Source organism: Pelmatolapia mariae, linkage group LG16_19 (genome assembly GCF_036321145.2).
Source record: "Pelmatolapia mariae isolate MD_Pm_ZW linkage group LG16_19, Pm_UMD_F_2, whole genome shotgun sequence".
Classification (NCBI taxonomy): domain Eukaryota; kingdom Metazoa; phylum Chordata; class Actinopteri; order Cichliformes; family Cichlidae; genus Pelmatolapia; species Pelmatolapia mariae.
Genome location: NC_086241.1, coordinates 408,181 through 423,503, shown reverse-complemented (window position 1 = coordinate 423,503; position 15,323 = coordinate 408,181). Strand labels below are relative to the sequence as shown.

The following is a 15,323-nucleotide window of genomic DNA, read 5'->3' as shown; positions in this document are numbered from 1 at the left end:
GAAAGGACAAAGTACAGAAGCGTTATTGTAGCTGATGACATCACGCTGATGACATCACGCTGATGTCAGTAATGTGTAAAAAACGTACAGACCTTTGCCTGACAGGTAAAGCTCGGCTGTGCTTCGAGCTTCTCCCAGTGGCTCCAGGCGAGCAATCACCGAGTACACGCCTGATGGGGAAACATCAGGGAGTTCAGGCCAAACTGTCCCTTAAACACTCACAGAAGAAATCGCGGTAAAGGCCGGTCACACCAGAGAGCCCAGCTGATCCTCTCTAAACGTCAGCACTGCAGTAACGTCCAGGTGAAGTTACATTTGTTTATATAAGTCATATATGCTAAACCGCTGCTGGTACACAAATATGGTCGTTGGCTAGTTTTGCTATTTGACGGTATCCTGTTCGGTTCATTCAAAAAATGAAAAATAAAAACTGATTACTGAGTAAAGCTCAAGTTTTAAGAAGCTAAATGAAAGCACATGTGCTGCTCTGAACTCTGACAGCGACTCGGCTGTAATACGATGGCGGGTCGATGTGCAGCAGGATCCACTAAACGATGCTGGTGTGACCGCAACTTTACTCAGATTTCACATCTTTGCATTGAGTCTGTGCAGCTGAGGCTGAACGTTACCAGGTTAGCAGACAGGTCTTCTTTTGGTCCTTGATTAGTTTTTCATGTACTCATTTTACAGGGGATCTATTCTCCTCCTAAAAATTCTCAATTATTTCTTACTTTATCATCAGTTTGTCTTCTGTCTGCTTAAAAATAACTTCAGGTCCTTTATTTTTTACTGCCCCTCTCCCTAAAAGCAAACTTTTTCCCGATTGGCCAAATCGATTCATGTGATTGTTGGTTTTTCTCTGTATGTAGGGTCTACTTTACAGTATAAAGCACCTTCAGGTCACTGTTGTTGTGTTTTGGTGCTGTATAAATAAAACTGATAAAATACCAAAACGTGCTGGAAACAGTATTTTTTCAAAGAACTTTGTGTTTACTATGAATCAGTAACAGCAGAATTCGCCCCCTTCAAGCGCCCACTAACATCTTTTTAGCTTAAAGATATTCAGCTGCTGTTTGTTGTGTGTTTGTGAGTCAGCTAAAACGGCTAAATGCATTCAATGACATGATTAGAATACTTTTATTTTTTAATACTTTTATTGTGCACCATTAAAACCAGATGTTAATCTATAAGATGATGCATACTACTCAAATAGCTAAACTTTGGTCTAGTTATTAGAAAGTGTCTCCAGAGGAAACAGTAACTTGGCTGCGTAACAAACCTTCGTCCTCTGCAGTTACGTTGTGGATTGTCATAAAGTGCCGTCGGCCTTCAGTCCTGAAGTTATATTTTGGGCTTTCTTTAAGCTCCCACGAGTCTTTGTACCACGTGACGGCAGCGTTGTCGAAGGACAACTCGCACTCGAAGGTGGCAGAGTGGCGTTCGTTGACCTCGATGCTTCGGATGCTTTTAGTGAACTGAATTTGATCGACTAGAACCAGACAATAAGAGTGAGCCTCCGATATATGCATTTTAAATGTGAAGATCTGATGTCACAGTTAAGTGTTAAGACTTTGGACTAAAATCAGATTCAGTATAAAAGACACAGAAACAAACACACAAAGGTAGAGGAGAAGCTTCAGGTTCAAAGAGGTCAGTCTGAGTCGTGTTAGTTTGGACTCATCCTTCTTACCTGTCTTACGAGCAGCTCCTGATAATAAAATGGAAGAGCTGGACGTGAGGACATGTTACAGACACACAGAGACATCGGGATCAAACGCTCTGACTCTTACCTGTGACCGTCAGTTTGGCGTTGGAGATGTGAGGACCGCACACCACGCGGTAGTTGCCCTGATCTTTGACCTGGCAGTTCTTGATTTTCAGATAATGGCGGTCCCCCACGCTGCTGATGTCGTACTTTTCGCTGTTGTCCAGTTTCTGGGTGCCTTTGTACCAGGTGAGCGTGATCTCTGGGTAGTTGATCTTAATCTGGCACTCAAAGGTGGCGCTCTGGTTCTCCATGATGGTTTGGTCAGTGATGTCCTCCATCACAGAGACAGGCTGAGCAAGAAAAACCCGTTTGTGTATTGTCAAATCATTGATTATCAGGAATCATATTAAGTTTTCCAGTATTATATACTGAAACACGATGTGTTTATTTTTTAATGGCCTCATAATTAGATGGTGCTTTTACCTCCATGCTGACGCGTCCCTCTAGCTGCTCGATGAGTCGGGCCATGTCCTCTTCTTCGACTCGTGCCCCACTCTCGACCTCCTGCAGCAGGACAGAGTCTGTGAGAGTCGCTTCAGGGAATATTTTCCATGTTTCCATGGTATTCATTCGTGCTTTTTTATTATTATTATTAATTTGTTTAACTTTGCATTATTCTGTTCTCGGCTCTTTGGTCAGCACTTGCTGTTTTAAAGTGCTTTACAGATAAAGTTGGCTTGGTAGCAAACTGTTACTTTCTGCTTTAGGAACAAAATAGGGAGAGATCACGTTCGCCATGTCCAAATTTCTCTCTGGAAAGGAGAAGTATATGTAAAATGCCTGTTTTTCTACCTTATTTGTCTGCATCAACTATGTTCAGCTGCTCTCAACTCAGACTAAGAAGCCCCAAAGTAGGTTTAGTTTAAATATGGGACCAAATACTCACACTTAGAAGCTGCTGGTAGTGAGTTTTTGCAGACTAAAGTTGGCAAATTGTTATCTGCTCCACAGCTAAGCCAAAATGTTGGAGACCCCAGAAGTGAGTTACCAGTCCAGAGGCTTGAGGGCCATCTGGCCCTTTATTTGGTGGAATTTAGAGGTAAAGTTTTTGTCTCCATCCTTCCTGCTAACAGATTGTAAAGCTGAACCGTGATATTAATTCTGCTGCTTTCTCACACAGCTGTACTATGTGGGACGATGTCCGGTCATCTGCGCTGACACTTTCTGTCTTACCGCTCTTCCAGTCTCCATCTCCTTCTCCTTCTTCAGGAACTCCACGGCCTGCAGGATGGCACGGTAGTCATGGATTCCATGTTCCCGCAGGATCCTCTCATAGTCTTTGGGGTCGTGACCTCTAAGCAACTCTACAATGTTGACCTCTTCTTCTTTCTTGGGACTCTTCTGCTTGGAAGGAGTCCTGAAAAAATAAAATACATGATCAGATTTTTCTCTGAAGCAGATATCTGCCAGATGTTTGCTCTTCTGTTTCCTTTAGGCTTTGATAAAAGAGCCATTGCACAGAAAAGAATTTCACACTGCCACCATATCTTAATGCCTTACTTCTTGAGCCTCGTTCTTAAGTCTCCCACTTCTCCCAGTTCCTCCTTTTTGGTCACCACCATATCAGCGCCACTCTCAATTTCTCCATGTTTGTTGGTGGCAACACATCTGTAATGACCAGAATCAGACTTGGTCACTTCTCTGATCTGCAGTTTGGCATCCTGGCCCTTGTGCTCGATGGAGATTCGACCGCCGGGGGTGATCTGTCTCCATTTGCCCTTCATCCACTTCACACTGGGGATTGGGTCACCTCCAATCTTGGCGATAAAGGTTGCAGTACCCTCTGCCAAAATCAGAAATACACAAAGTTAGTTCAAAATGGAAACCTTTAGAGATAATGAATGAGAGCAAAAAGAGCCTGGGCTCCTCGTGCTTACTCTCTGTGACAGAAACATTTTGGGGTTCCTCGATGAAGAACAGATTGTCGAGCCTTTTGACCGGGGCGGCTGCAGCCGGGGCAGCAGCCTCAGCGGGTGTGGCCTTAGCACCTTTATCTGAAAGGATTTGAAAGTGAGTTAAATGTTGTGAAACACATAACCAGCAGAAAGAAATAAACGCACTGCATTTCTCATAAAACAACTTTAAAAACAAAGTTTTGTAGTAATGTTGGTTTAGCTTCACTGCAGTAAATACTTTTCCCACCGTGCAGTGGAGAGACAAGATGTGCAAATGTTCATTGTTCATTACACAAAACTGGAACCACAGATTGATTACCTTTTACAGTGACTTTAGACTTGCAGAAGTCAGTGCCATTTGCATTGCTGGCCTTGCACAGGTAATCTCCAGCATCCGCCTTTGACACCTGGCTGACCTCCAGATTGGCCGTTCCACCAACAAATGTGATTTTGGTGTTTCCGCTGGACACGAGCTCTCTCCTGTCCTTCATCCACTGGATGGTTATTGGAGTAGAGCCGGTGACGTGGCATTGGAGGCTCAGCTTCTCCCCTTCACCCACAGTCACTGGTTCCAGAGGAACATCAAATTTGGGAGCCTGGCCAGTCTCTGGAGAAGTGGTGGAAAAACCGACAGGATGACTACAAATACTCACCTTTCAAACAGTGAACTGTTAAATTGAAGCTCGTCCAAAATCTGGCAGAAAACTTTGGATGGATGCTAACAAAACAAGTCACTGTATTTCATCCTGAAAACAGTCATAATTTTACCCAAATATAGTAAAATATTACCCAAACATTACTTTAATACAATGAAAGGTGTCATAATCAGGTTTTAATCTTTAGTGTCATAAGAACATCCTGTAGAGTCACATCAGCTTTAGCTGCATGGATGAAAAGGATCAAATCCTACAGAGTCCTACCTGTTACTGTGAGAGAAACCTTACAAGAAGCTTTGCCAGCTTCATTGGAGGCCTCACAGGTGTAAACACCACCGTCAGAGCCCGTGGAGCCTCTGACACACAGCACGGCCATGTTGTTTTTGAAGCTGATATCATATTTGTCCGAGGCGTGGATCTCACTGTCGTCCTTGTACCAGGAGATGGTCAGAGGTTGAGAGCCGGACACTCGGCCCTCGATCTTTACAGTCTTACCCACTGAATCCACCATGGACTCAGAAGGCTTCTTGGTGAAGTTTGGAGGAACTTTGCGCTCTGTTAGTGGGGAAGAAAATAAGAAAGAAAATCATGCCATGCAGTGGCATTGGAAGTTTGAGATTCCAGTTTAAGAGTTCAGGCCACTGGGCCTTTACCACAGCTTCAGGAAAGAGTCTGGCACAGCACACGAGACAACATACAAACAACACAAAAGCAAAGAAATACTAAACATCAGAGATTCTGACCAAAAATCTCCTGTCTATGAAAAAGACCATTATCTGACCATTACGGCGTTCCCAGCCGGAGAACGCTCTTGGTTTCAGGCATCTCTCAAAGCTTAGTAAATCTTTATTTCAAGACCTACAAAACGCAGAGCCAGCCAACTCTAAAGCACTGAAAATGCACCCTAAAATATCATCCTGGTTATTCCTGGCAAGCACAAGATCACAGGAAGTCAAATTTATTTCCATAGCACTTTTAAAACAACAGCTGGTCACCAAAGTGCTGTACATCTAAAAGAAAAGTCAAATGGCATAAAAAGATGACAAAAGACAACAGAATTTAAGAAAGTAAATATAAAATGAGAAGATCTGAGTAAGAAATAGCACAAAAGTAATCAGAACTTCTTCTGATTTAAAAGAGAATAAGAGGGTTTTCAGGCGGGTTTTGAAAGTGTCTAATGTTCCACAGTTTAGGTGAAGCCACAGCAAAGGGCCAATCCCTGTGCTTCAATCTGAACCTCGGGAAATGTAGGGGCATTTGGTCAGCAGACCACAGGAAACAGCTACATTCAACAGTTAGCATCAGTGATTAGAACGATATCTGGGAATCAGATAAAGTCAAAGGAAACGTGTTGGTTCGTGGACCACCTTTTCTGACATGACTGGCATCTATGAATTATTCACTCACTCATGTTACATAAACATGGGAATTGTCCTCTGGGTGTTTCAAGTATATCTTCAATCTCAACTGCTCTTTTGCAGTACTTGTCTGAAAGGTGGGAAACCTCTAAATATGAAACTGGACTAAAGCCCGTTGTTGACTTTTAAGATTCCTTGTAACTCAACAAAGCAGCTCGAAAAATGTCTTTAAAATATTCACAGTCACACCAGGCTTCATTAATGTAGAAAAATGAAGTAGTGAACGCGAGCATCACCTTTCACAGTCACGCTACAGCTGGTGGAGGCTGAACCAACCCGGTTCTCGGCCTTGCAGATATATTCACCGTGATCAGACTTGGTAGATTTGAACAGTTTCAAAGTGGCAACGCCATCTGCAAAGTCCATTGAGCAACTGTTGGACTTGCGCAGCTTTCCATCATCTTTAAACCAGGCGACAGAGATCACAGGAGTTCCTGCAATCCTGCACTCTAAGGTCACCGCATCACCCATAGATACCTCCACTGGCTCCAGCTTGTCAACAAAGTAAGGTGGTTCTAAAGTGAGAGATCAGGGTGGTTTAGTTTAAGTACAGATGTGTAAACATATAAATGAAAAAATGTGTTTAAAAAAAATGGCCAAATGAATGAATGTGTGGTCATAAGTCACCATAAGAAAAACAGAGTGATCCACATTTACATGCACAACCAATCATTTTACCGAGGATTGTAACTTGCGCTTCACATTTGTCACTTCCGGCTCCATTGTCTACTTCACAATAGTATCTACCAGCTGCCTCCATCCTTTCAGAGTTAAGAACCTCCAGGATGCAAGAGGTGTCTGTGGCGATCATATTGTACAGATAAGAGGCTTGGATGAGTTTACCATCCTTTTTCCAGGTTACATTTACAGTTGGGGTTCCAGCATATGCGACCTGGAGCCTCAGAGGCTTGCTCTTTTCAATGGAAATGTCCCTCAGCCTCTTCACAAAGTGGACTGGCTCTGAGAGGGGTAAGTCCATCGTCAGTTAAATAAAAATCAGTGCATGAATTGTAAGACGGGCATATATAATGATAACAAACCTTTCACAAACAGAAAAACTGAGCAGCTGTCCTTTCCTGCATCATTAATGATCTGGCAGGTGTACTCTCCTGCATGAGACTTTTCAGCTTTATGAAGCACCAGTGTGGCGACGTCATCCTTCAGGGAGATCTCGCAGCCTCTCCCGTGCTGCATTTCCTTGGCTCCCCTGAACCATTTGACCTTTATGGGAATGCTGCCTTTCACTTTAGCCAAGAAAGACACACTTTGGCCAGGCAACGTTTCTCGAGCCTCAGGCGTTTCAGAAAAAGATGGAGGTTCTGGTTTCCAATAAAAAGATTCAAAATAAAAAAAGATTTGTTGTAACCAAACCTCTGATCCTGGCTGAGGAAACCATGTTTAAAATATTCTGTTCTCTGGATTACTGACCTGTCACATTCATTGAAGCACTTGTCTCACTGGCTCCTGCAGCGTTCACAGCCTTACATGTGTATTTGCCAGAATCTGATGTCTTAATCATTGGAATTCTCAGTGTGCACACATTATCCACGCTGCTAATCTCATAGTTTGGCCCACTGTTTATCTCTTGGCCATTATGGAACCAGGAAGTTGTTAAAGGAGCAGAACCGGTAATCTTACACTCCATCTCACCAGGCTTACCCACAACAAGGTGGGTGTCTCTCAGCTTCTTTATGAAACTCGGTGGAATCAACTTATCTATTGTAAAGAAACAACAACATGGAGAGCTGATTGCTCATTAAAAAGAGTGACATTAAGAAGACAAAGCTCACAAATGGACAGCGAACACAAAAAACACAAACCTGAGACTGTGAGCTTAATTTTGCAAGAGGATGTTCCAACGTGGTTTGTAACCTGTAGTGTGTATTCTCCAGCATCTGCTTTGTCAGCAGACAGAATCTTCAGGGTGGCGAGCTGCTTTTTGAAGCTCAGATGATACTTTGCATTAGCAGAGAGTTCTTTGTTGCCCTTGAACCATGTAGTTTTCAGTTCTGGTGAGCCAGATACTGTTACCTCAAGAGATACAGTTTCTCCTGACTTCACATTCAACAGCTCCGGGCTTTCCACGATAGCAGCAGGTTCTAAAGATTATGTAAGAACGTATTAGGCTAAAGAAATCCTGGTAATTAATTGCAATGGTAATGCAATTAACTTTGGAGTTCTACAAACCTAGAACCGTCACTTGGCAGACAGACTCTACCGCTCCACAGTCGTTCCTCAGCTGGCAGGTGTATTTACCAGCTGTGGTTGAGTCGGCCTTGGGCACTACCAGAGCAACCACATTGTTTTCAAAGGCGATCCTCCTGTTGTCATCTTCTCTGAGAATATGATCTTTGTCCTGAACCCAAGACACAGTCAGTGGTGCCGAGCCATGCACGGTAGCTGTCAGCGTCAGCTGCTGACCGAGTCTCACTGACTGCTCGACCAGTTTCTCCACAAACACTGGTGGTTCTGAACAGTGATGGAAAGATCACAGATGAGGAGAGGTGATCACACGTGGCCAAGCTTTGAGGAAATGACCACTAATATTACACTAACCTTTCAGAGTAATGGCAGTTTGGCACGATTTACTTCCTACATTGTTTGACACCCTGCACTCATAAAGCCCGGCGTCATCTTGCTCCAGCTTTATAATATGAAGTGTAGCAAAGCTGCCCACATTGACCATCTTACATTTTCTATCCTCCTTTAGTGGCCTGTTGTCTTTGTACCAGTTAACCTGGAAAGGTGGGGTGCCAGAGATCTCACAATGCAGACTAGCATCTTTGCCTTTTATGCCCTCCACAGGGCTTGGAGTTTTAACAAAGGCTGGGGACTCTAGAAAATACAATGAAATATATTAACAGATGAAGCATTCATGAAGACTTGACACGAAGCAAGCAGTTCATCCGGACAGTTTCAACCAATTGAAATACTGTGGAGGGTTAAACAGAAAAAGAAAAGCGCATCATGAGAGACAAAGTCCTAATATTCATGATAGGAGAGTAGGTTAAATCGTGTTCCCCAACATACTGGAAGAAATTTGATTTTGAAGAAAAAAGACACGATTCCAGAAAGAAACAGCGAATTCAAGCTTCCAACACAGGGAATTTTCCTTTTCCTCATGCAACATATGTTTAGAGGAGGCAAAATCCACAAGCCAAGTCTCTACTCAGAAGCTGACCTTGAACTGTGAGAACGCTGCTGCAGCTTGCACTGCCAGCATCATTATGAGCCTCACAAGTGTAAACTCCGTTATCGTCAAATGTTGCATTGGAGATCTGGAGGTATGCAGTTGAGTCAACACACATTGTTTTATAGTTCCCTCCATCAGTTATCAGCTGGTCATTTTTGTACCAACATATTCTCAGGGACTGTACACTGGTGACCTTGCATTCAAAGCAGTGTCCCTCGTACTGTTTCACAAACGTAGTGGGAGGCAGTTTCAGGACAAACTGAGGTGGTTCTGCAAAGTAAGAAAAATATCAAGTTACTATCCTCAGCATAAAGTAGCACTTGAGCAGTAATGGGACGGATGGAGGATGCAGACAAATGACTGGCTGCTGTGGCAGGGGACTGAAAATAACACAGATATTTCTGGAAGGCAATAAAGCAAAGAAAAGACAAATGAAGACAGGGAAGAGCTGTGAAAAATGGAGAAAAAAGATGGAGTTAAATGCACGGTGATGATGGTGGACAAAAAAAGAATAGTCCAACCTTTCACCAGTAACTGTGCTGCACTTTTCGCCGTGCCTGCTTCGTTGCTAACTTGGCAGGAATAAGTCCCAGACTGCAGAGTACCCACTGAGCAGAGCTCTACAGAGGAGGAATATTTCTCCAGTCTAACTCTGCACGATGGCCCGGTGATGAGTTCGAGGTCATCCTTGAACCATTTCACCATAAACGGAGACGTCCCTTCAAAGACACTTTTGAAGAATACGTCAGACTTGGGAACAACAGCCTGAGACTTAAGCTCATCTATGAATCTTGGCGGCACTAAAACCAACAGAGAAGAATGATGATGATACGTGACTAAGAGCCCGTGAGCTGATAAATCCATAAACTTTGAATGCTAACCTTTAGCTGTGAGGACTCCACTGCACACACAGCTGCCTGCTTTGTTGGTAACTTTGCAGGAGTACTCTCCTGTGTCAACACTCCCAGTAAGTTTTAACTCCAGCAAGACTCTATTTTCAATGTGTACAAGTTTGTACTTGGAGCTCTCTGTAATCTTTTGTTTCCCTCTGTTCCATTCAACTGTCAGAGGAAGCGAACCGGTTACTCTGCACTCCATGGTCACCACTGAACCCATAATTCCTTGAATGTTTGTTAATTTCTTAATGAATGTGGGAGGAATCAACTCTTCTGTTTAAAATGATAGCAGAAGATAATTAATGTCAGAGAAAAACTTCAAATATTCGTGTCTTCTATTTGTACTATGGTAAATACACATGTAAAGCTGTAAAAAGTAGTCTACCAACCCAAAACAACCAGCTTCACTTTACATCTGCAAGTCCCAACTGCATTTTGGGCTTCAAACATGTACTCTCCACCGTCTTCCAGCTGAGAGGACATTATGTTAAGTCTACTGAGGTTGCCCCCATAGCAGAGATTATGCTTTCTGCTCGACTGGAGCTCTTTGCCATCTTTGATCCATTTTACACTTATATGAGGAGTTCCAGCTACCCTGCATTCAAAGCTAACTGGATCTCCACAAGTCACCTTAACAAACTCCGGTTTCTCTTGAATCGTTGGTGGCTCTAAGATGCCAAAAAAAGAAGAAGTGAATGTACTTGTTGGTGTAGTTGGAAATCAGCCTAATATTAGATAAACTGCTTGAATAAATGTACCTTGCACAGTCAGTGTTGCTGAACACACATCTTGCCCAGCCTCATTTACAACATGGCAGGTGTATTTCCCTCTGTGAATAGCCTCACAAGCAAGAATCCTGAGAGTGGCCTCTTTGTTCTGGAAAATTTGCTTGATCTTCGGATCATCTTGGATCCAGTTTTCATCTTTTTTCCATAGCACAGAGAGTGGCAGGGGCCCTTCCACAGAGCAACAAAACACTGCAGCATCTCCCACAACAGTGGAGACATTCTTTATCTTCTTAATAAACGTTGGAGGCACTAACAGGGAGAAGACACTGTTGTAATACCAGAGCATATATAACACATTGAGTGTGGAGTCATCAATAAAACCAACCTTTCAGAGACAACACCACCGAGCCAGAGCAGCTCCCAACCTCATTGGCTACCACACATTGGTAGGTGCCCACATCATCCACGTCACAGTCCTGGATTTTTAAGCCCACATTTTCACTATCAACAATAATGTACTTTTGGCTGGATAAAACTGCCTTTTTATCTTTAGACCATGTGACACTGAACGGAGCGCTTCCTGCAACTTTGCTAGCAAACGCTGCCGTGGAGCCTTTAACGACTTCCAGAGATGATAGCTCTTCAACAAACGACGGAGGCTCTGAAAATAGCAAAGCAAAGCGCTCTAAAGAAACCTTTGGATCAATTAAAGATAATAACATACAGAACTTTAACATTTAACTTGATCTTCATTTTAACATAACATAAACAGAGAAAAGAAAACCAACCTTTCACTACAAGCTCAAAAATGCAACTCTCTGTGCCCGCTTCGTTGGAGGCCTCACAGAAGTATTTCCCGCTGTCTTGTTGACTAACTACACAAACCTCTAAAACGGCAACAGAGGTAAAAAATGATATCTTGTATTTGAGGCTTTGGTGAATCTGAACTCCATCCTTGAACCATTTCATGGAGATCTCTGGGGTACCAGCAACCTTACACTCAAACACCTTGCTGCCTCCGACACTCACTAATGACACCGCTTCAGGTTTTTCAGTGAAAAACGGGGGCTCTGAAATAAATACATGAAGAAGTGACTTAAAGACGGTCATCATTTTCAAAGTGAAGAAAAAGGATGAAGCTCCAATATTAACCTTTTACAAAGAGTGTTGCCTTGCATGAAGTGGAGCCCACAGCATTCTGAATTTCACAGACATACTCTCCAGAGTCAGAGGTTTTGGCAACAAAGAGCTCTAGGAAGCTTGAAGTGTTGTCTTTGATTACAGAGCACTCGGCACTCGGAAGGATTTCCTTTTTGTTTTTAAACCATTTGATGGCGAGCGGAGGTGTGCCAGAGACACGAAGAGTAAACCTAACCTTTGATCCAGGCAACACATTCTTGGAGTCCGGTTTTTCAAGAATGCGTGGTGCTTCTGTTGGTGGAAAAACCCCAAAATGCTATCATACAACACAAGTCTGTAAAAAACTATGAAAAAATACTGATGATGCATGAGATCAAACCTTTAACAGACAAAATCCCGGAGCACTGGGCAGATCCTGCCTCGTTTTCAGCCACACAAGTGTAGCTCCCGCTGTCTCTACTGTCGAGACAGCCGATTTCCAGGAAAGCAACATTTTCGAAAAACGTGCATTTATATTTTTGACAGGTCTGGATCTCCGTTTCATCTTTGTACCACTGTATCGTCATCGGCAGAGAACCAGACACGAGGCACTCTAGATGAGCAAACGATCCTTTTATACCTTCAGTCTCCTTCAGTTTCCTTGTGAAGGACGGTTTAATAATCTGATCTATTACATACAAGTTGGAAAAACAAACCATTGTCAGGGTGACTGTAGAGAGAACTGCAAACAGATTCAACAAAGCTTTGGGCAAACCGACCTAAGACTGTAACTGATGCGTCACACGAACTGTGCCCAGCAACATTTGAAACTTCGAAGGTGTAGTCACCGCTGTCGCTCTTCTCTGTTTTTATAATCTGGAGCACAGAGCTCGTGTCTGTGCTCTGTATTCTGTATCTCTGCCCTGACGTCAGCTCCTTTCCCGCCTTAAGCCATCTGACCTTCAGCGGTTTAGTGCCTGAAAACCTGCATTCAAATCTGGCTGAGTCGCCATGGGTTACACTGATGGACTTTGGGTGCTCTGAAATACTTGCTGGCTCTGCGATAACAAAATGATTCAAAGGTAACTTAGTTTAGATCACTGCGCTGCATGCGACAGATGAAGCGGCAAGCTTGACACAAAGGCAAAAGCGGACGATTAAGACCCATGAAGATCGTACAAACCTGTCACTATGAGCACTGCGGCACATCTCTGAGTCCCGGCTTTATTCTGCGCCTGACAGACATATTTCCCGCCATGTGACAACTGAGCATTTTTCAAATTCAACATGGCACTTTTGGTTTCATAGGACATCTTAAAATGCTCGTCTTCCGTAAGTTCACGATCATCCTTGATCCAGGACAAAGTCATGGGAAGTGACCCAGACAACATACACTTCATGGAGATTTCAGAGCCCACAATACAGGACATGTCCTTTAGTCTTTGAACAAATGATGGTGGTTCTAGTGAGAAAACACATGTGTTGTCATCATCCACAGGCAGTCTAAATGAAATTGAAATCCTAAGCCTTTGCAAAGAAAGTGGACGCATGCAGCGAGGCAAACTCTCCCGCCACTGACCTTTTAGAGAAATCTGGCAAGAGCAAGATGTCTCCCCAACATCGTTTGAAACAGTGCACTTGTACGTTCCTTCATCTCCGGTCTCACAGTGTGAGATCTGAAGAGTGATTGTATCATTTTCCACACTGATTTTATGCCTTTTGTCATTTCTGATCAGCTTATCGTTGAGGAAGCAGCTTATTTCAAACGGAGGGGAACCTGAAACGATTGCTTCCAAGATAATCTCAGACTCCGTAACAAGCTCAGCTGATTCAAAAGGCCTCACAAACAATGGAGGCTCTAAAAACAGATAGAATAAAATTACATTTACAGGCATGAAGAAATAATTCTAGTCTGATGTGGAAAGTCTGGTCCACAGAGTTCACTTAGCTGTTCGGTGCCTTTAAATTCTAGTTTTAGAAGGTAACAGTGAACCTGTACCGGACAATGGTTTTTAAATGACTAGTAATCCTTGGGTTACAGGTAATGTGTCATGAGTTTATTTCTTTAGACCATCTGCTGAAGCAAAGGGCCGACACACGCTCATAAAACATGGACATTTCAGAGCATTTCAGTTAATGCAGTCTGTCCATTAAACATCTGTACGTGCTTGGGAGGTACACCTGAAAAGGTCAGCTGTTAATAACATGGCTGACAACCATTTACACCAACAGTCAGGCCAGAAACCCCAGTAATCCCCTCCTAGCTACTGGGAATCTCTGCTTTGATGGAGAGTAACTAAACCCTGCACTGACTTCCATATAATGCATGCAGCACTGAACATGTGGACCAGACTTTAGATGGAAACAAATCTAAAGTTTGAGGACAGCAACAAGAGTAAAATCAATTAGCAAGTTTCACAAACTAAACCTAGATGAAGATGAAGACCTGCGTCTTGAACCAGGTTTAATCTTGGTGTTGGAAACTGAGTCTTTGACCGGTGAAGAGTGAACCAACCTTTCACTGTTACTGAGCTGCTGCACTGCTCCCTGCCGGCCTCGCTGGATGCCACACAGACGTAATCTGCACTATCCTCTACAGAACAACTCTCAACCTCCACAGTGGCCAACGAGCCGTCGAAGGACATGTTGTGTCTGCGGTCTGAAACCATTTCTGAGCCATTTTTAAACCACGTGACAGTAATAACAGGAGTGCCCTGCACTTTGCAGGACAACTTCAGAGGTTGTCCTGTTTTCAGCAGCTTTGAAGGTTCAAGCTTCATCATAAATGTTGGGGCTTCTGTAAATTAAGAGTAACAATTATAGATGAGATAAAGAGGTTAATTAAAGGAAAACAGCTTTTTAACACTTTTTAAAGAAAGAACGAAAGCAGCAGCTTTTCTGCACCTTTTATGAAGAGCGCTGCAGTGCAGTCAACCTTCCCAGCGTCGTTGGACACTTGGCATGTATATTTGGCAGAGTCACTGGGTTTCACAGAATGAAGTTCCAGGGAGCTGGAAGAGGAGTCTTTCTTTATGAAATACTTTCCCCCAGTGAAAATCTCTTTCTCCTCTCTGAACCATTTAACGATAAGTGGAGCCGATCCCCTAAAGTCAGACTTTAAGACAACATTTGATCCCGGGGATGCATCGAGAGGTTCAGGTTTCGAGGTAAAGGCTGGAGGTTCTGGAGTCATTTGGGAAGAAATACAGCAAATAAGTTCACACCCTGTCATTAAGCCTGTGCTGATCTATAATGGCTACTGCTTAACTTGAGGTAATGCAGCTTCTCTGACCTTTGATGGAAAGAGTACCACTGGTTTCTTTTTCTCCAGCATCATTAGAAGCTTTGCATGTATAAACTCCACCATCGCTTTGATCCAGGCCAGTTATTGTCACAGAGGCTGTACTCTCACTGAAATCAAGCTTATATTTTGCATGGCTGTGGATTTCTTTATTGTCTTTGTACCAAGAAAGAGCCATCGGCTGAGATCCAGCAAGCCTGCAATCCAGTGTGATATTACTGCCAATGCTCCCATTCACTTTCTTTAGAGTTTTGGTGAAGGATGGGGGAACTGCACGATCTGTGTAGGGAAGTATATCAAACATATTACAAGCTCCACTTGTGCTGATGGGACAAATTGATGTTAATGA

At 43.2% G+C, this 15,323-nt stretch overlaps 1 protein-coding gene across 1 annotated transcript in view; it reads right to left on the bottom strand.

Moving 5' to 3' along the window:
• ttn.1 (titin, tandem duplicate 1) overlaps positions 1-15,323 on the bottom strand; it is a 164,041-nt gene that overhangs the window by 116,569 nt on the left and 32,149 nt on the right. The window contains exons 48-78 of the mRNA XM_063500209.1: positions 14,966-15,253; positions 14,578-14,856; positions 14,189-14,470; positions 13,253-13,531; positions 12,857-13,135; positions 12,453-12,731; positions 12,074-12,361; positions 11,707-11,985; positions 11,343-11,624; positions 10,940-11,215; positions 10,585-10,863; positions 10,216-10,494; positions 9,812-10,099; positions 9,452-9,730; positions 8,919-9,200; positions 8,294-8,572; positions 7,925-8,206; positions 7,558-7,836; positions 7,166-7,453; positions 6,778-7,056; positions 6,416-6,697; positions 5,974-6,252; positions 4,584-4,874; positions 3,983-4,270; positions 3,646-3,762; positions 3,269-3,551; positions 2,942-3,125; positions 2,192-2,272; positions 1,791-2,058; positions 1,280-1,489; positions 93-170 (exon numbers count right to left, since the gene is read on the bottom strand). Of these exons, the coding sequence (XP_063356279.1) occupies positions 93-170; positions 1,280-1,489; positions 1,791-2,058; positions 2,192-2,272; positions 2,942-3,125; positions 3,269-3,551; positions 3,646-3,762; positions 3,983-4,270; positions 4,584-4,874; positions 5,974-6,252; positions 6,416-6,697; positions 6,778-7,056; positions 7,166-7,453; positions 7,558-7,836; positions 7,925-8,206; positions 8,294-8,572; positions 8,919-9,200; positions 9,452-9,730; positions 9,812-10,099; positions 10,216-10,494; positions 10,585-10,863; positions 10,940-11,215; positions 11,343-11,624; positions 11,707-11,985; positions 12,074-12,361; positions 12,453-12,731; positions 12,857-13,135; positions 13,253-13,531; positions 14,189-14,470; positions 14,578-14,856; positions 14,966-15,253 (7,986 nt within the window). The remainder of the gene's footprint in view (positions 1-92; positions 171-1,279; positions 1,490-1,790; positions 2,059-2,191; positions 2,273-2,941; positions 3,126-3,268; positions 3,552-3,645; positions 3,763-3,982; positions 4,271-4,583; positions 4,875-5,973; positions 6,253-6,415; positions 6,698-6,777; positions 7,057-7,165; positions 7,454-7,557; positions 7,837-7,924; positions 8,207-8,293; positions 8,573-8,918; positions 9,201-9,451; positions 9,731-9,811; positions 10,100-10,215; positions 10,495-10,584; positions 10,864-10,939; positions 11,216-11,342; positions 11,625-11,706; positions 11,986-12,073; positions 12,362-12,452; positions 12,732-12,856; positions 13,136-13,252; positions 13,532-14,188; positions 14,471-14,577; positions 14,857-14,965; positions 15,254-15,323) is intronic.